The following is a 20,942-nucleotide window of genomic DNA, read 5'->3' as shown; positions in this document are numbered from 1 at the left end:
TGACCAAATAGTGCAATGCTTTGGACAAGATATGAAGACATTAGACATATTTCATGAAAACTTATGCGTAATCATCAAAGTGTGAAAAGATTTGTTGCTGATTTGTGGCTGAAGCACAGATGGGTTTGTGCAGATAACGGCAGAATGAAGAAGGTTTCTGTCAGACATATTCACTGTATTAAAAAAGCAGCTGCTAAAATGCCCTTACAAAGCAGCAAAAAGTTATTTGAAACTGTTGGTGTCCCTGAAGACTCGTAAACTGAAAGGTGTAGGATCCTCCAAAAGCTTAAAATTGTGCATATAACCAAACCAACCCTAACCAATGCTCACAAGCAGAAACAGTTGCAGTTGGCCCAGAAATACATGAAGATTTTCAAACAGTCTTATTTAGTGCAACCCAGGAGGGTCCAGAGGGATGGAGTAGTGGATGGTCATTTGCGTAATAATTTGTAATACAGTGCAAGTGTTTAAAGTGAAATTATAATTTACATTGTTTTTTTTTGCTAGTGCTCATTGTTATTCTTTTGGTTAAAAATGAATCCATGCAGGTTAATTCTAAAAAAGTTGTTTTGGTAATCTTCAATATCAATCTAAACACTTCTCTGATGAAGTCAGTTTGATGGCTTCAGCCACAATATTCTTAGCCACGCCCTTCATCATTAGTTTGCTATGAGGAAATGTGCAAAAAAAGTCCCACCACCTACTCGATATTCTGTTTCTGTTTTAAGTACATCAACTTACTTAAATAAATGTCTCAGCAACTTCCGAATCATGTAGATTTGAATAAATATTTCTGAGTCTGTTTCTAAAAACAAAATACAAACAAATAGTAGATCACGACTGTGGAAACAAGTCAAAGTTCAGTTTACATCCAGTATATATAATATTTACCATTCCAAATATGATGAAACTTTTCATTTTAGGCGTAATTTCTTTGTATTAAATATGAGCATATAAAACTGGAGAATCTGGAGAATCTTTGAACTTATTTATTCCACATATCTACTGTGTAGATGCTGTATCAGAGAACAAGTTAACATAATGAATCAATGCACTCTATGCCACAAGAATACAAGTATAATTACTTTAATGAAAGAAACTATGCTGAATGCATTTTGTGTTCAAAACATGCTTATTCGAGGTGAGCTGGGGAAAACTTCCTTGCAAATAGAGGCTCAAAAACACAGTTTTGCATAATCTAGCATTCACTTAAAAATTTTTATGAAATTATGCATTGAATTAGTTTTTCCCATATCCTGAACCCTAGATGTATATCAAAAAGAGGTTACATACAATATTTGTGTGTCATTGTTTAAAAGCTCAGTGATCATTGCCACAAGCAATACAAATACTTGATCCGATACTTCTATAATACATAAAAAAAGAATAAAGAAAAGTGAAGAAACAGATCCAGGATGTTCCTTATTTTTATTTAATTCACCTTATTTTAACATTCAACAAATCTGTTAACACAACGAGCACCTCTGTGAGGTAACTTGAACAATCAAGTAATAAATAACATAAATTATAAATATATACAAATACAAATAGCACCTCAATTTAAAATACCCAGCAGGCATGTAAACAAAAAAATTGATAAAAATGGCACAGTGGGAGACTATTTCTCCTGCATCCAACAAGTCATATATATGACAACTGATAAACTGCTCAGTATCTAATATGCAGATTGTAATATATGGTACTTTTTTGGACTATAAGATATTCTCATTATTCACCTGAATTTTTTACCTGAATATAACTGGCAATAAAGATTTTAGATCATTGCTGTACATTCTCAATAAAAGAAAGCCTTTTAATCAATAGCGTCTCTGCAACAATGAGAATAAATAAATATATATATATATATATATATATATATATATATATATATATATATATATATATATATATATATATATATATATATATATATATATACAGTTGAAGTCAGAATTATTAGCCCCCCTGAATTATTAGCGCTGCTGTTTATTTTTTTCCCTAATTTCTGTTTAATGGAGGGCAGATTGTTTCAGCACATTTCTAAGCATAATAGTTTTAAAAACCTATTTCTAATAACTGATTTATTTTATCTTTGTCATGATGACAGTAAATAATATTTTACTTGATATTTTTAAGACACTTCTATACAGCTTAAAGTGACATTTAAAGGCTTAACTAGGTTAATAAGGTGAACTAGGCAGGTTAGGGTAATTAGTTAAGTTATTGTATAACGATGGTTTGTTCTGTAGACTCTCGGAAAAAAAACTAGCTTAAAGGGGCTAATAATTTTGTCCCAAAAATACTTTTTAAAAAATTCAAAACTGCTTTTATTCTAGCCAAAATAAAACAAATAAGACTTTTTCTAGAAGAAAAAATATTATCAGAAACACTGTGAAAATTTCCTTGCTCTGTCAAACTTCATTTGGGAAATATTTAAAAAAGAAGAAAAAAATCAAAACGGGGCTAATAATTCTGACTTCAACTGTATATATATATATATATATATATATATATATATATATATATATATATATATATATATATATATATATATATATATATATATATATATATCCTAATTAGATGTTAATGTGCCTTTCCTATTGAGTCTGAAACCACATGATCGGATAAGGACTTCCCGTAAAATAAATGATGTCTGACTTTTATTTTAGGGTGAACTATGTCTATGGTGAACTCCATATATTGTTCAGTTTCCCAAATAGGTCTTTAACTTCTAATTTTCTCTGTCACAGAAAACAGAAAAACTTTCAGAACAAAAGACTAAAACATCCTTCATGAAGTCAGTAAAGATGAGCACTTATCTGGTGTGTTTTGCGGTGCATCAGTTCGATTTTGTGGAGCGGACCTCGAAAAGAGGAATACCGGTAAGCCTTTTCTTTCATTGTTTAACTGAATGAGTTTTAATGTCTGATTAATTAGAACAGTTCCTGACTAGATTTTCATAATTCCTCTCTCTTTCTCTCAGCTGCGGATCTATGCTCAGCCTTTGCAGATCTCCACGGCTGCATATGCTGCAGATGTCACACAGGTCATATTCGATTACTTTGAGGAATATTTCGACATGGAATATTCAATACAAAAACTTGGTAATACATAGCACATATGTTTTAGTCATACAGCAGTATATTGTAAGCTGTCTTGCAATGGCAAGGTACTAATTTGTCATCATTTTGTTTTTGGCTTTAAAAAAAGGCTTAACAATTAATACATGATGTGAATCCAGTGCTTAAAAAAAGCTTTAAATTCATAAATTAAAATACATTTTAGTGGTAATTTTTAACTCTTCTAAAAATAATGATTTTTTAAAAATAAATTTATTTAGTATTGTAAGTGGGAATAGTTTTATTACTTCCTTATATAATTCCTTAACATGTTTATTACCATCAAATAAAATATTAGAATGCAATAGCTGTTAATATAATTACTATTTATTCCTGCTTTTTGAATTATAAAAAAAATTGAATTTGATTTATTATTAAATTATTCCTGCTTTTTGAATTATTATTAAATTATTAATATTAAAGCCTGTTCACTAAATAAAAAATAATGTGGGAAACCTCCCTAAGCATTTATGATATGGACAAATTCAAACTGTCATTTATATTGAAAAAATGAACCCAACATTCGGTTTATCCATATTGGGTGACAATCACTTAACCAATAAATCTTCTTCCTTTTCAGTCATTATTTAAAGATCCCCTATTATGGGTTTTTGAAAATGACCTTTAACACCGCACTAAGTGAATTAAAACATCCAGCTGAGGTTTAAATCTGAAAGTCCACCGTGTTTAAAACTATTTATTCCTTCACGAAATAGTCGAAAAATTAATTAATTTGGGTTTGGATCTTTTACTCGGACGTGAAGGTGCCTTTAAGAAACTAGCGGAGTGCGGGGGATTACGGGACTGATCATGACACAAAGATGACGTTCAATGACAAATAGAGGGTCAGATGTGGGTTAAAGTTCATTTTCACAACAATACCGCAGTATAGCCGACCTAGTGCTGTTTGTTCCTGTCATTTTTCGGATTTTTGATACAATAACCTATCCTGCAACATGGCATTTGTCGGCCGTTTGCCATAAAGGAAGGAGCAGCAAAGACTATCTTGTATAGGACTTTGTCAGTAACTGTTACAGTTCTTATGAACCAGTTTCTTCTTCCTCTGGATCATAACTTGTAAGTGTGATTATAATTGTTGTCTCACTTTGTGTAGTTTGCAAAATATGTGCTTATTTGTGTGCTTTAACTTGTTATCGCCCCACACGGCTTGTAATCACTTATCTGCCATAGAGCAGTGCTTGTACTGTATCTCTCAGGTTAAATCTTTTTGGGGCTATTCACATATTGCATACAAAACCGCCTAAAAATGTGACCCATGCTTCTACCTTTACAGTTTTAAACGCGTTTCTGAAGTTGCGATCTTCTGCCATTTGTCTTTGCTATGGCCACCATCAGCAATCTGTTACTCACACGCGCTATGCGGTCAATTTTTTATAAAATAGTATAACGTTTGCCATTGTGTGGATTAGTATTGAATGTGTGTTGTTATTACTTGGGGTTAGGTTTAAGAGTAGAACAATATGCCGAGGTGGGCGTGTCACGCTGAAACTAGTCAACCAATCACAACAGGCCGGGTCATTAGTCCAATTAACGCAGATTAGCATCGCGCTAAGGAGGGGTTTGGGAGCAAATAAAGCACTAAGCAAATCACTTGGACAAACAATGAAAGCCTTTTTTGACCTTGCATATCAGCCTGTTGTTGTAGACCCCAAAACCAAAATATGACCGGTTATAATGCAAAATTTAAGGGATTCTTTAAGCTTTTTTTGACAATGTAATGAAACTTTTTTCTTAATCATATGCAAGCAAAACTATACGAAGAGATCGCAGATTTAAGTCTAGCCACTATTAAAAACTTCTCATTTGTCATTCACTGACCCTTAAAACAATCTCATCCAAATTGCACTGATTCATATCACATTTTATCTTATCAGCTAATTTGTATCATGTCTCTCTCTGCAATGATCAATGTCACAAAGGAATATAAGATACATTTTGTCCCTGCTGCAGATAAGATAGCGATCCCAGACTTTGGGACAGGAGCGATGGAGAACTGGGGCTTGATCACTTACAGAGAAACCAACCTGCTGTTCGATGAGAAGGAGTCATCCTCGGTCAACAAGCAGCGAGTGGCCAGTGTCATTGCACACGAGCTTGTCCATCAGGTTATTAAACATTTCACATATCTGTTCTGATAGAAACTGGTTTGAAATAATGAGTTGTGATGCTACGATCATGGTAGCACCATGTTGCTAGGAGTTTGCTCTTCATTTATTCAGACTGCAGCTACCATATGATATTGTTCACAGAGATTCACGAGTTCACAATCGCAGATATTTAACTAAATAGAATTAATAGAATATGCGTATTTGGCGTGCTGTCCGGGAAGAGGGCTTTGAGCTCGGGAATACACCCTAACTCGTGTTATTCCCCTTATCAGGATAAAGAGAGATAGGGTCCGAGTGCAGTGTCTAGCCCGGCTCCAGAAAGCTCCCCCCTCAGATTTAAATAGGTATCTGTTTAATAGTGTGGAATTGGGGTTGTGGAGGGATGCTGAAGTCGAGAGAAAATGGAAGTATGATGTGTTTGACTATTTATACCTGGCCAAATCTGCCCACTGGCCTCTGTCCATCATGGCCTCCTAACCATCCCCATATTCAATTGGCTGCATCACTGTCTCCTCTCCACCAATCAGCTGGTGTGTGGTGTGCGGTCTGGCGCAAAATGGCTGCCGTCGCGTCATCCAGGTGGATGCTGCACACTGGTGGTGGATGAGGAGATTCCCCCCACTGTGTAAAGCGCTTTGAGTGCCCAGAAAAGCGCTATATAAATGTAAGGAATTATTATTATTATTATTATTATAGGGGTTTGCTTTTGAGCTTATTGTATAATAGAATGATTGTGTGTGTGATGAATTAGCCTCGTCAAAGACGAGCTCCTCCCGAAATGTGTTTATAAAACATCACTTAATTCATTGAAAAGGATTTACTTTCCCTGGTGTGACAGGTAACTTAATCTTATTTGTCTTTCTGAAGCCAGGTCAAGAACAATATGATGATAACGATAAAGATACAGCATCGTTTTGAATATAAACTAATAGCACAGAGGGAGAGAGAACACCTCAGGGAAAACAGAAATTTCCCATGTGGTTCCTGTTTGCCTCTCATTTAGTTTTTTTGTTTTGGGGAACTTCATATTTTTTATTGTTTCATTACAACACAAAGAGCAAACACTGAAATCTGATAATTGTCTTGAACTGAACATGTTTGATACATTTGAGATGTTTTAGCCTCTTTTAATCCTTTCACAAATAAGTTACATAATTTTTACCCCTGCATGAGATTTTTTTAATATGATCATTATTTGTATCCCAACACTTTAAAGTTTTCATGGCGATGCATAGATTTTATCCAATAACACAGCCCTAGTTTAATGCATATATAGTATAGGTGGGCATAGATTCATTTTTAATCTAGATTAATCTCACTGTAATCTTGGAATATATCTAGATTAATCTAGATTAAAATGGCTCATTTGAATTCTGCCGAAGGCATTCAGAATTTTGATTACCTTAATGCGACTAAAGCCATAACTGAACTAAACAGAAATGAAATTAAGACGTGGACTATGCATATATTAGTGACATTATGGAAGTAAACACGGCAATCAAACTATTAACGTCATGTAGGACTTTTCGCCATATTTTCCAACAAGATCTACACATGCGGCTGTCAGTAAAGGACCACACACACACACACTCTCACACACACACATTGCGAAATGTGGACTTTTTTTTTTTCATTTGGCTTGCGATAAAAAATTCCATAACACTCTCACCAGTCCTTACTCGTTGCGTCTAATACCCCAGTTTGTCACGGGGGCATGAATGAAATGTTCATGAGTGAAAACTGCCTAATTGCAGTTAAAGTCACCCAAAATTACAGGAAACTCTTACATAAAAGCACTTCCATAAACATCTTAATTATTTTATTGTCTATTAAGGCAAATAACTAGATTATTACAGTTGACCATATAAGCGTAGTCAGTAGTGTCTTCGAAGTAAGTGAAAGATCCAGAAGGGCATCTTGCTGATTTAAACCAGAAGGGCACTTTTTGTGTCACACTTTCCTTTACTGTCATTCATTTTAAAAAGCACCCGCTCAATTTTATTTGTATATGTTTAACTTGAATGCATAAATTCTACAGGTGCCTGATAGTTAGATGTGTAGCTAACATTAATCAGATTCACTCTAGTGAACTGCATCCATGTTAGCACGTCACGTTTGATGTGGTAATTTCACAGTAGGAATACACACAGGTTCAAAGACTCTTTTTCACCCCCTACAGTGCAATTTGGTCATGTATACATCTGCTCTAAAATATCATAGCGAAAGTTATCATAGCTTGCGTAGAGCAGACCCAGCTCGCAAACCAACTTTGAAAATAGATTAACGGCAATATTTTTTTATCACCCGATAAGAGTCTTGCATTAACGCAGCACGTTGACAACGATAACGGCCCACCACTAATGTATAGTTGTTCAAAAAGGTGTCAAAACATGTGATGCATCATTTGAACATGCAGCTTAATAGTAGTCATATTATTTGACTTACCAATGATGGGTGGCACCATGTTTTCCTGATAAATTGGAGCTGATGGATTTACAACATGGTAATTCATCAGTCTCTCCCAAAATACATGAAAAATCAGATGTAAATAAAGAACAAAATTCGATTATGTTAAGGTATAATTATTATTTTCATTTTCATAGACATCGCTGCATGTTTTATAAACCATGAATATTATGTTTTGCTAGATATAATAGATACAGGGTGTCCGTGGGATCTTAAAAAGGATTAAAAGTTGATAAATCAATGTAGAGAAATTTAAGGCCCCTAAAAAGTATGAAAAAGTTGTAAATGCTATTTTGCAAGGTATTAAATTTTATATTAGCTTTGATTATGCAATGTCTAGTTGTATGCTAAAGTTTGTCTGAATTAAATCTGCTATAAAATTCTACTAGATTTGACATCATGCTGCCTTATTTACTGCAGTAAACCAAGGCAACACCCTTATTTCTGCAGTTTTATAGGCGCCAACCTGCTGAATTAGCTAGATTTAATAGAATTTTATTCAGTATATAAATAATGTTTTAGTTTTAGTTTACATTAATATTTAGCATGTATGCTGTTAGTTAAAATCACGCTAGTGTTTCCGGTTGAAAAGTGGTTATAAGGTTTTAAAATGTATGAAAAGAGTCTTAAAAAAGGTATTATAATGTATTTAATTACACTCTCTGATTCCTCTATATACTCTGAGATTAGTGATAAAATGAATGTTATTTGTTTGAACACACACACATCTTTCCCTAGCAGAGCATGAGCCATTGCGGGAAAGCAGATTTGAATTTAGCAGCTGATTGTTTGAAAGGTAAAAGATTTAAAAAAAAAAAAAAATGCAAAAGTATCACAGAATGGTAAATATCTTGACCTTGACAGTTTGTTTGTTTGTCTGCTGCACATTTAAGAAATGCTTCACTCCAGGCCCCTCAGAAATAGGACACCAGTGCGCTGTTTAGGTAATTCAAGATAAATTGAACATGAAATATAATACATATAGAAAGTAGCCCTTGTAGTATTTTTATTGAGAATCTTCAGACTGAAAATCTCTTTGTCTGATGTGACAAACACTCATCATAACAACCCACATAGCAAAATGTCCCTGGCCCAGATCTGACCCACACATTCAGCTTTTGCTTGGCCCACATGCTACAGTGAATTATTGTACATGATTGGACCAAGTCTGGTTTCCAGACAAGAGCTATACCTGGACTATATCTGGACCAAGTCTTAGCCAAGGTAGTAACCCATAACTAGGCCCACACGGAATTCTGCAGATTTGCCGCAGATTTTTAGGCCATCATCAGTTGTTTATTTGCTTGAGTAAATGTGTGTAAATCTATATTTAATCAGTTTTTAAATTAAAAACAGTAATATTATTGACTAATATGAAAATGTTTATCTGATGTCTTTTAGTAGATATATTATGTGAGAAACTTGCTTTGTTTACTAAATAAACTGAATCTAATTGGATTTGCGTTTTATACATTAAATACATTTAAAAAGATTAAATTTTTATTTCACACACTATGGATTTAGATATGATACTCCCAAAATAATTCAGCAGAAATCCGCTGATTTTTACCTAAATTCTCAGAAGAAATAGCAAAAAACGTCCACAGATTCCGTCTGGCCCTGCCCATAACTAGGCTTGAACTGGGCCAGACATGTTGGTGTGTCATGACTGCAATGAATTTTATAAACCGCGCTTTTTCTCGAAACAAACCGATTGGTAGAATTTTTTTCTTTACTCAAAAATAATTAAAATGTATTTTAAAAGTGGGTCAAGATAGACCAAACATGGCACACGTTTACATTTTAAACATCTGGGCCAAATACTACATTTGATATCTGGCCCAGGTTTTATTTGTTGCCTTAAAGATGCTGCCACCTCTGCCAAACCCATGCAGGACATATTTGGCCCATATGCTGTATGCCAGTGCCGGAGGAATGCCTGCTGTGCCAGCTTTATGCCAAATCTGGGCCAGAATTCTTTGCTACCTGGGAAATAAAATGTGTAAACCTGTTCATAGTGCATGGTTTATATTTTGAATCATACTAACATTGGTTTATCAAAATTTGTGTGCTTTTTTTAACGCAATCTCACGGCAAACTCTTTTGATTTTGTGGCTACTTATTCGATTTGTTCACATTCATACAATTTAATATGATTTGCTCATCCCCCAATGAGGGTTAGGTTTAGGGGCGGGGTTGGGTGCCACGCCTCTTTTTTAAAATCATACATTTTTATACGACTAATCTAACACGAATTCGTACCAGTTAGCCACTAAACTGACAAAACGTAAAATAGTTAAGTTTGCTTGTGAGATCAGGCTGGCTTTTTCTGATCAGAGTGAATCGATGTGCTAATAACGCCACTATGTTCGCACATGCCTTGTTTATTAAGGATCGATTGTTCTGATATTTTTTTGCTTTGTCTGACTGATCGATGTTCCTTTTGTTGTTGTGTGGGTCTGGGGGACAGTGAATGAGTTTTTGTATACACTGTGGTTTGGTGTGATTTTTTTTAAAGATATAACAGCTTCATGACAGTGCAACTGTGTCAGGATTTTTGTAAGTAATGCATCAAATTAAGATATATTTTATGATTTTTTTTTTACTCTATTGTATATGTCCTGAACCCTTCCTTCACATAGAATTATTAGTTGATACTTTTGCACGTTTTTTCAAAGCTTGATGCTAATCACTGTACATTGCCAGCCAGTATATTGACAAGCACAATCAGAACATCTTTAAAAATCTATGTTTTTGTGAAATGAAAAGAGCATTAGTGAATACAGCATTAGAACAACACCAAGATCACTAAATGATTTGCAATTTTATTTTTATGTGAACTACCCCTTTAAAAGCACACTACAGATGTTCTTTCCAGGATGCTGTGCGGAGTGACAGAGGACAATCGCATATATTTAACCAGTCACACATCTTAAAAACAAAGGCTTTGGCAGAACACCCTGTGCTGAGCTTGCATCTCATTTCATCTCGTTTCCTGTAATGCGTTTTCAATCAAAGAGGCTGAATTTACAGTAACAATACCGCCCGAGAACAATATGATTACCATAAAGATTGCTATCATACGGTTACATATTACACTCCCTCTGAAGCTTTCAATGCAGTAATGTTTTGGGGATAATAACTGCGGTCACATTGCACGCTGATAAGATTATCATTTTATGGCCAGGTCCAAGGTTGCTGGAATCCAAAAAAAACTATCAGAATTAAAATGTTTACGTTTTGATTGAATAATAGAAGTGTAGAATCTACTTTTATAGATGCTCTAATGTTATCATGTATTTCATTGTAAGGAAATGTGCTCAAAGCAAAGTCTGATGCCTAGTGCTGCCAGTTTTAAGTGCATAAGATGAAATTCAGGGAACGTTTGCTAACTATGTGTGTTAAAACATTCTAAAATGAAAATAAACCCTTTTATTAAAGGTATTGTTCAATGAATAAAATAAGACGGAATAAGCATGAGGATTTTGACGTCTATTGTTTAAGGAGCTGTTTTTTTTTTTCTGTGTTTTGATCTGCAGTGGTTTGGAAATATTGTGACTATGGACTGGTGGGATGACCTGTGGCTGAACGAGGGCTTTGCCAGCTTTTTTGAGTATATTGGAGTGGAAGAAGCTGAGCATGACTGGGGAATGGTGAGCACATGTCTTAATTATTCAATTATAATCTTTTTAATAAGCAATATTTACCTCATGTTATCATCAAACTAAGTGCAGCTTTTAACCTCAGTATGAAGCAAGTTAAATGTGCTTCTGAATTAGCACGCTTTTGCATTTGTCAAGTTGATGACATTGCAAATATGTGAATAAGGATGTTAACCCAGAGTTTCGGATTGTAGGGTGAAAATCATCAGTGTACATACTCAGGATTAATTTTTAACCCTAGGTAAATTATGAACGGTGTGAAATGTGAAGCAAGATAAGGCAGGATACTGTTTACTCAGAGTTTAGGATGACCCAGGGTTTACAAGTAAAGGGTCCATATAATGTTTTATAAGATTATGTTTATAAGTGTTCCCAGAATGTGCAGTGAAGTTTTGGTTCAAAATCCCTTAGCGATCATTTATTATACTGTGCTGTATATTCTCTTTTCATGCAGGATAAAAAAAAAAAACACTGTGTGTCTCTTAAAAGCTGCTTCTCCATTTCTAGTGGTGCAGCTTTTACAGTTTGTGCCTCAGTTAACAACGTGTGAAAGTGTATTTAAATCGTGTCAGTTTGAATTCTCTGAAAATTTCTGAATGCACAAACACAAAGTGTGAGTACAGAAACTGTCACGTGACGCATTGCATGAGTATTAATAGGAAAGTTCCCCCAAAATTTCAAGTCTGTCATTATTTAACTACCGTTGATGTTTTGTTTCTGTAAACACAAAAAAGATAAGCGGTAACTATTGTATTTCTTCATCCTACTATGAAAGTCAACCAGTTTTCAACATTCTCCACAAATGTATGCTCGTGTTTAAGTGAACAAAAAACTCAAGCTGGTTTGAAACCAGTCAAGATTGAGTAAATGATTTTCAATTTTGAGTGAACTATCCCTTTAAATTTAGCTTTTCTTCATGTTTGTCAGAAGCACAAAACAGATACACATAATGTTGGTTGAACAGTTTGGAAATAAATTGTATGTGATGAGCATCATATCTATAATTCCATTTTTATTAGTAGTAGAAAATACATTTGAGAGCTTTAAAAAAAAAGTTGGGCTAGTGTAACTTGCCAATAGGAAAGTTCTCTAAACCAACCATTACCAGCAACAATTACATTTAGAAAGCACTCCCATACATATGTCTGCCATATGTTCCATACAATTTAACTCTAGCTATTAAAGGACAGTTCATTTAAAACAAAAAAATTACTCACTATTTATTCTCTCTCAAGTGGTTCAAAATCTTTAACAATGTCTTTATTATTTCCTATCTCCATAGTAGGAAAAGCAAATAGATGGACGTCAATATTTGAATGTTTACAGTTTTCATCAAAATATCTTATTTGGTGTGCAAGTCAAAGAAAGTCACGTGAAGAATAAATGATGACAAAACGTTTCCTTTTGCGTAAACTATCCTTTTAATAATTGAATTTTTTGACAGTTAATAATTGCAATTAGAGAGTTTTATTATTCAATAATGCAATTTAACATAATGGTATTGTTTTCAGTAAAGCTATCTAATTTGTGCTCTCTAGTTGTAGTTCTTACTAATAAAAGTTTAAACATTTAAAAGAGTCAAGAGTTAATGAAGACAGGTAAATACAAATCTTGTAGCTCTTTTGCAGAATTGTTAATAATTAACAGCTCTCAAATTGTAACTGAATTTAAATAAAAGCTCTCTAATTTAGCTAAAATTACAGCAAAACCAGCAAGAACATTTTAAGCAGTTTGCCTAGTGTGAAAAAACTTTTAAAAACAGTGCATGTCTGTAATGAATTACAGCAATTTTACCGTGTTTACTTTATTACCACAGCCGCAGTCCAATTATAAAACCGCAAGGTTATTGGGTCAGCCCGATGTCAATAAAGAAAAAGAACCAAATGGGCTGCAGATTATGCCACATGGGTTGGTCTGTCCGAAAAAGAAACAGGGCCAGTAGGAAACTGCCCTGACTGCCAGATAGCCAGCCCACCGCTAGTTACTTGAGATCTGCTTCCTTCATGTCTGTCACTGTGCTGTTCATCTGATGCAGCCGAGGCAGAGATTGAGGCACACTCTGACAGGCACGTGGGAATGGTGGGCAGGGAGAACTAGCATTAAAGGCACCGTCAACAGAAACAGCTACATTGTGTTTAGAGCAGAAAATTTTATATTCTAAAAGGTATAATAAATAATCTGGAAGGGGTTTTGAGCTGAAACTTTACAGACAAGTTCTGGAGACACGAAAGACTTTACTTAAATCTTGAAAAAGGAGTAAAATAGGTGCCCTTTAAATCAAGATGTTATGTTATACCCACATCACTCTGTTTTTTTTAGCGTGACGTCATGCTTATCAACGATGTATATCCTGTCATGGTCGATGATGCCCTTCTCTCCTCGCATCCCATTATTGTGGATGTGTCGAGCCCAGCTGAGATCACATCTGTGTTTGATGCCATCTCATATAACAAGGTAAGGTAAAGTTAGTGATGGTTGGTGTTGATCTATCAAATGTATTTGCTTTGAATAGTTGCTCTGATCTTATTGTTTTAGGGAGCTTCTATTTTGCGAATGCTGGAGGACTTACTTGGCCGAGAGACATTTAGGGATGGTTGTCGAGTAAGGCATCTCACATTTTAACCTACTTTTTCCAGTGGCTCTGTATTTATATCTCACTTCTGTTTTACCACAGAGATATCTGAAGACCTACCTCTTCCAGAACGCAAAGACTTCAGACTTCTGGAAAGCCTTGGCTGATGTAAAAACCCATTTTAATGTTTTTGGAGTCTTTTTTATTTATTATTGTTCACTTTTCTCTTAGATTATTTTGTTCCCAATGTAATCTACAGTGCTCAACATATATAAGTACACCCTTCCCAAATCTCTCTTTTAAATTCTTAATTTTAATAGGAAGCTATACACTATTATATTTGTGCATATATATTGGATTAGTCAGTACTGAAGCCAAATCTGGAGCTAATCTAGCAAAATAACTTACGAAAATGGTCCATAAACTAGTACAGCCAAATTTATGTTTTAGAAAAATATTAAATACAATTTATTTAAAAAAAAAGAGGACAAATCAAGAGAAGCAAAAAAAAAAAAAAAAAGAAAAGAAAGAAAAATTCTGTTGAAATTTTTTAGGTTGTAATTTATTTTGCAATATTTACCTTGAATTTAAATGTATTATCTTTAAAATTTTAAAATATGTTTGGTGACTAAAATTCTATTTGAATAATTATATATGTTTAATAAATCTGTTTTGTTTAAACGCACCAAAAATACATTGCCTATATTCACTTAGAAATGGATAAAAATTTTCATTTTCTAAGTGGGGTGTACTCAATTATGCTGAGCACTGTTGTTTAAAATTTTTATTCATTCCCCAAATGCAGCTATTGCTGCAATCTTCAGTGACAAATGACTCTTCAGGAATCAATCATATGCTCATTTAGATCTCAATTATTATTGATGGTCAGTTTTTAATAATAAATTATTTTCACTGTTGAAAAATGTTCCAATGCAGAGTTTTTAACCATTTTTAATATTTACTGAATTAAATTATATTAGCCATGTGCATAATGAAACATTCTAGTAAATATTAAATTATTAATAATGGGTATTATTATTTATATTGGAAAAATAAAATGTAATTTTAAATTAAAATGTATATAAATCATTGTTTAAATACAAGAAATATATAAAACAAATACATGTACATACAGTATGCTTGTATGTTAACCCACAAAGTCAATACAAATCCATACATATACAGCTACAGAATAAACCTTGAAATTAATTTAAAAAATGTAACATTATAAACATTTTTCATTATTTATTGTTAGGTAAAAGTTCAATGAGCATTTATTTGAATTCTATTTTAATAATATAACTATCTTCAAGCTTAAGTTTAACTTATTGTGCAATCTTTCAACAGTATCATGTCTTCAACAAAAAGAATTGTATTTATTATTGACACTGAAAACTAGAGTGGACTGTTGAAAAAGCCTTTTTTTAAAACACATTAGAAATGGAAAGCAGTTACTTTAAATTGTAATTGTACGTTTCTGAAAACCATCGTTAGCCAACTAAGGTCGCAAGTTCTGTCGTTGCAAACATAGTTTGTTAATTTGGCGTTTCCTAAATCCATCGTTCCAACTAACATTTGGAAACTGCGTTGCAAACTTGTTCGCTTGCAACTACACCTCTTGAGCTGTAGTTCGAAACATAGTTTCTGGCTGTGTTCTGTTCCCAGTGATCCCCCCTATTTCCTTAGAACATTCTAACATTTAAACTTGGAATTATTTTTAAAAAAAGCATTAAGGTCATCTCTCTTAGGTGTAATTTGCTGTCAAAGTATTTTTACAGTTCAGTTTTAGCAATTTTCATCTTTACAATTGCGGTCCCTTCGCAGTGCACTTTGAAAACATTGTTGTCATTTTGAACACAGCTGTGCATGACGAAAGCTGTAGGTGACCTATTATTTAAAAGCAGAATTTTACGTCTCCAAAATATATAGCATATGTTAATGCTTTTAATTAATAGTAGGTTATTTATTAAGTATCTGTACTGTACAGTATATGACATGGGCCTGTTGGTTAGAACATTTCTGCAGTGGCTTGAATGTGTCAAATTGTAAAAGTAGACTTAAAAAAAAATAATAAATGAACAATATCCTACTTCATAATAATAATAATGATAATAATAATAATAATAACCATCATCATCATTATTATTATTAAAGTAGGTTTTTTTAAAATATCCTAATAAATAATAAATATTAAATTTAATTTTAAAGAAAAAAAACCTCATTATTTATTTTCATTATTATTCATGTGATTTATATATGAGATTAAAATACATGTTAGCTTTTGTAAGTGATTTTATGTCTAAGAATAGAATATATAATGTTCTTAAATATACAATATAATACAATATTTTGTAAAGTAAACGTATGTGCCATTTTTATTTCAATTATTATGTAAAATGAGTGTATGTTTTTATCACAACTAATATTGGATGTTTTTTTTTTTTAATTCGTGTGCGTGTAAAACAATATAATTTGAATTTAGAAATTTTGGTGTTCTTCTCTAAAGAAGTTGTTACCACCCCATTTAGAGCATCATTATCGGCGTTTGACATTATCCGCTTGTTAAGTGGTGATGTGTTTGTGACGTATGTATACTGTTTCCAGGTCCAAGCCGCCATTCATTTGAGTGGAGAAATCATTCGTTTATGATCGCGTTTTATTCCTATCACACATTAAAGTTAATTTTACATAAAGTCATAGTGTACACAACAATCTCTGGGCTTGCTGCATAACAAATACCAAAATTTGAACAATTTATAAAACAATGAATCACTTTCTGGTCATAGGATATTAGGCATGGACATATATATTGCGATCGTGACTTTCGAATGTATTAAATCGTTTGTAAACGTTTATTATTACCATTTCATGAATCTCTCCATTCAGTTGAATAGAGCCCTTGGACCCGGAAGCCGCTCCGCGTGACTTCACACTTAACAAGCGAATAGCTAACGTGATTCAAATGATGGATCTGCAACAGAAAAACTACAGGTTTTGGGAAACACTCGTCACTACATCATTCTTTTCCCAAACAATGCATCGCACTTTGATAGTTTAGCCGCGAGTTATGTCGTTGTTTGGGAAACGCACCCCTGAATATTTTTTTTTTTATTAAATAGAGGCAGACATAGTTCAAAAACATTTAAACATTGTATATTCTCTTGGGTCATAATTTAGGAGAGTGGCTTACCCGTGGCAGACATTATGGACACATGGACCAAGCAGATGGGTTATCCAGTGCTCAGTCTGACCAACACAGACACTGAAGCTAAACTCACGCAGACCAGGTTTCTTCTGGACCCTAATGCTGACCCTAGTCAGCCCACCACTCCACTGGGGTAAGACTGATGATCCCACATCCCTCTTGTTAAAAAATAAAATGTTAATGGAATCCAGCACAGCAAATCCAGTCAAGTCACCATTAACCACACAGGCACAACACACACTAAAAAATCTGGATTCCACACAATCGATTTTATGTTGGGACTACATGAAGGAATTAAGTTCCTATTAGTTTTTACAAATAATTATCAGCAAAAAGTTTAAGAATTGTCTTGCTTATTATTGCTTATTAAATTAGTCTTTTTATATAAGTATAAGCAAAATAATTACTATGACTTGTTTATAATGACGATATAGTACATACTATAAATTGAATCAAAAATTGTATTAAAAACACTACAAAGTGTAATCAAAACTGACTTATGACCCACCTTAAACCTAATTACTAATCTGAATTAATCTATGTCTTTCCAATTAAAGCTTATTAGTTCACTGTGATCATGTATCTCTTGTTCCACAGGTATAAATGGACTATTCCAGTGAAATGGAAAGCACTTGACTCCACAAACAACTCTTTTATATTTGAAAAAGGACAAACAGGTAAAAAAGCTTAGATAACTTATACAGTTTACACACTGTTATTAATTGAGGTATTCCATTGTGTAATTTCTTTGGTCTGTGTTTAATTAGAGGCAGTCATTAGTGGATACTCGCATGCTACCAATGGTCTTATCAAAGTCAACAAAGACCACATGGGCTTCTACAGAGTAAATCATCATGACCAAATGTGGAGCGATATTGCTGAACAACTTCTTATGGATCATCAGGTATCAATTATGTTGGCAAGTGCTAAAAAGTGCTAGAAGTTATGCTACTTTATGCTTGCATAATGTTAAGCTATGCTAGTAATATGCAACATGCAGTGTGCATGCTATGCTTGAAACATGACTTTTCAAATCAAGCATGTCGATGGTAGAAACATGCTAGCAATATGCCAATTCAAGCCAGCAAAATGTTTAACAATCTAACAACTGCATGCTGGCCAGGGCTGAATGTAGTGATTTGTGGACCCTAAGCAATTCCAGGTATAGGGCCCTAGCATTAAAACTCAAAACATGATTCTCATTCTCTATAGATTTTATTTCTATGTAGCTTTGTTTTGACTGGTTTTGTTTTGTTTTCTCATGTTTAAAAGTATATTTTAAGTGGAAACTTAATTTATCTTCTTAATGTAAAATTAAAAACAGTCAATTCACAAATTAAGTTAACAAACTATGTACAGCTAATTAGCCATATTTGTGGTTAGATTTTGATATTTGCATGTGCTATACGGAAGGAACGTTTCACTTTTGAAAAGAATTAGGCTAATAATGTTAAAATCTTAATGATTATAGACAGATTTTACAACATAACTTTATAAAAAAGCTAACGTTATATGATTTAATATAGGCTTCTTTATATTGGTCGGGGCCCCCTAATTCCCCGGGGCACTAAGCGTCTGCTTACCTCGCTTATTGGTTAAGTATGCTCCTGATGCTGGCCATGTGTTAAACCAAGTGGCAACCTCCCGCTCTCCCTTGTAAAGGTGTTTACAGCCTGGTACAAAGAATGATTTTGGTCCATATAGCTAACATTACCCTTTATGACAACTGTGAGGATGGTGATTTTTTTTTTTTTATAACTCATCCGTTTCCTTTTTATTAAGTTATATTAAGTCTGCATAATTAAGGGTGTGGCCACTTGAGCGACAGCTAGGTCTTGCTGGTTGCCGTCCAGCTGATTCTGGCCGATTAGCCGATGAACTCAGCATATACTGGACATTATATTTTTGTTTTGTTTTATGTGGCTTTACACAGTCAGTTGCTTTTTGGAAGCATTTCTTACAATTTTCAGATGATATGGCATGCTGTGTGCATTTAATTGTGTTCACTAACCATTTCCCACGTGAGTGAAATTATTATATTTTCTAATTATTTTATTATATAGGCTCTAGAACAGTCATCTGAAACACTGTCATACAGTGTTATGCCTGGATTTCATAAGTAGCCCTGCAATTACTAATACAGACTGTATATGAAGTGTTTTGAAGTAATTTTCATTTTTCTCCTGTAGAAAAACTTCATAAGAACAGTTCTTAGTGGCTTAAAGTATTACAACAGTGTTTTTAAAAGTCTAAACACTTTATTGATATAGTGTACAACCAAGCACAAGTAGTTGCATGAACAAAAACGAGTTGTAAGTATTAAGCATTTCTCCCAAAGAAAAGCTTGTCTAAGTAAAATGCTAGTAGGCGTCTGTAGCTCTGCTTTTTTGCCCTTGTTTGGTATCCTCCGGTCGGTGCGATGATGCACGAACAAAATGGCGATGAGTGGCAAGGCCTCCTTGTAGCTTCTTTCGTCTTCTTCAGAAACCTATGGTTGATGTCACGGATACTACGTCCATATCTTTTACAGTCTATGGTTAAAACATGCTAGAAGCATGCTATTTTAAGCTGGCAAAATGCTTCTGACATATTTTAGGAATAGTTAACTTTAAAAAATTGTCACTTGTTTCTTTTTTTCAGCTGAAAGCAAAATAAAATATTTTAAAGCATGTTGGAATACTGCAACAATTGACTTCCCTGTGTTTTAACCAGTGGCTACGGGTTTGCAAACTTTTAAAAAAGTATTTTATTGTGTGTTTAACAGAAGCAAGAAAACTTTTAAAGTACATTTTTATTATTGGGTAAACTATTCCTTTAAAGCAGAGATACCCAAACTAGCCCGCGGGCCAAAGTTGGCCCATTCTAACTTTTAATTTGACCTACCATCCCATTTGTGAAGATAGATTGATAGGGAGCTGGTTGGGGCGAATATCTTTGATAATTTAAAGCAATGTTTTATACCTCTTTTTAAATATTAGGAAACGGCCCACAGCCCTCAATCAAATTAGTTTTTTGGCCCCTCATAAAAAAAAAAGTTTGGGCACCCCTGCTATAAGCATGCTAGCCATCTGTTAAAATGTGCTAGAAATGTGTTATTTTCTGCTAGAAGCTTATTAAACTTGCTACATCATAAACAAGCTATCAACAAGCGAGTTTATTCTAGAAATGCACTAACAGAAAAGAAGCCACAGCCGAAGAGAAAATGATTGAATGAATGTTATTTTCCTAGGTCTACGATGCAACTGACAGAAGCAGCTACATTGATGATATATTCGCATTAGGACGGTGAGTGCAAACATTTTCTAACCCCATTGAGCTTGTGTTTTTAATATCAACTTGATGACAGGCGAAAAATTGAGTTTACATAGCACAGCTTTTTATGGTTAAAGTGGTGGAGGTCAGAAAGTGAGGAAGATGAAGTCATGCTTAAAGTGGCGCCTTTTGTTTTGCATTAACAGGGCAGATATGGTTGATTACGGGAATGCCTTCAATTTAACAAGATATCTGGCTGACGAAACCGAATATATTGTGTGGGATCGAGTTTCTGCTTCTATCTCCTACGTGAGAGAAATGTTGGCTGATGATACAGTGCTGTACCCCTTATTTCAGGTTGGGCTCCAAAGTCTTTACTATAACTTCCAGAGCAGGAGACCTGTCTTTTTATGAAAAATCATGCAAAATGTGGACTTGTTCCCAGTGTGAGATTTGTAGCTGATTTTTTTGGATAAACATTTTCTAGATGTGAATTGTTCATGTGTTTTGTTTTTCACGTTTTCTGTTTCACAT

General features: G+C 33.9%; 1 protein-coding gene across 2 annotated transcripts in view; it reads left to right on the top strand.

Moving 5' to 3' along the window:
- Nucleotides 1-20,942, top strand: part of enpep (glutamyl aminopeptidase) — a 38,109-nt gene that overhangs the window by 10,851 nt on the left and 6,316 nt on the right. The window contains exons 3-14 of one of the 2 annotated variants that reach the window (XM_087277878.1): nt 2,754-2,885; nt 2,987-3,107; nt 5,094-5,686; nt 5,948-11,370; nt 13,699-13,833; nt 13,915-13,980; nt 14,054-14,119; nt 17,129-17,289; nt 17,754-17,833; nt 17,924-18,060; nt 20,386-20,441; nt 20,615-20,765. In XM_087277878.1, the coding sequence (XP_087134004.1) occupies nt 11,278-11,370; nt 13,699-13,833; nt 13,915-13,980; nt 14,054-14,119; nt 17,129-17,289; nt 17,754-17,833; nt 17,924-18,060; nt 20,386-20,441; nt 20,615-20,765 (945 nt within the window). In that variant the 5' untranslated portion in view covers nt 2,754-2,885; nt 2,987-3,107; nt 5,094-5,686; nt 5,948-11,277. 2 annotated transcript variants of the gene reach the window in all.

The sequence above is a fragment of the Danio rerio genome, chromosome 13 (genome assembly GCF_052040795.2).
Source record: "Danio rerio strain M-AB ecotype USA chromosome 13, GRCz13ab, whole genome shotgun sequence".
Classification (NCBI taxonomy): domain Eukaryota; kingdom Metazoa; phylum Chordata; class Actinopteri; order Cypriniformes; family Danionidae; genus Danio; species Danio rerio.
Note: the sequence above shows the minus strand (reverse complement) of the source record. Positions and strands in the feature narration are given on the sequence as shown.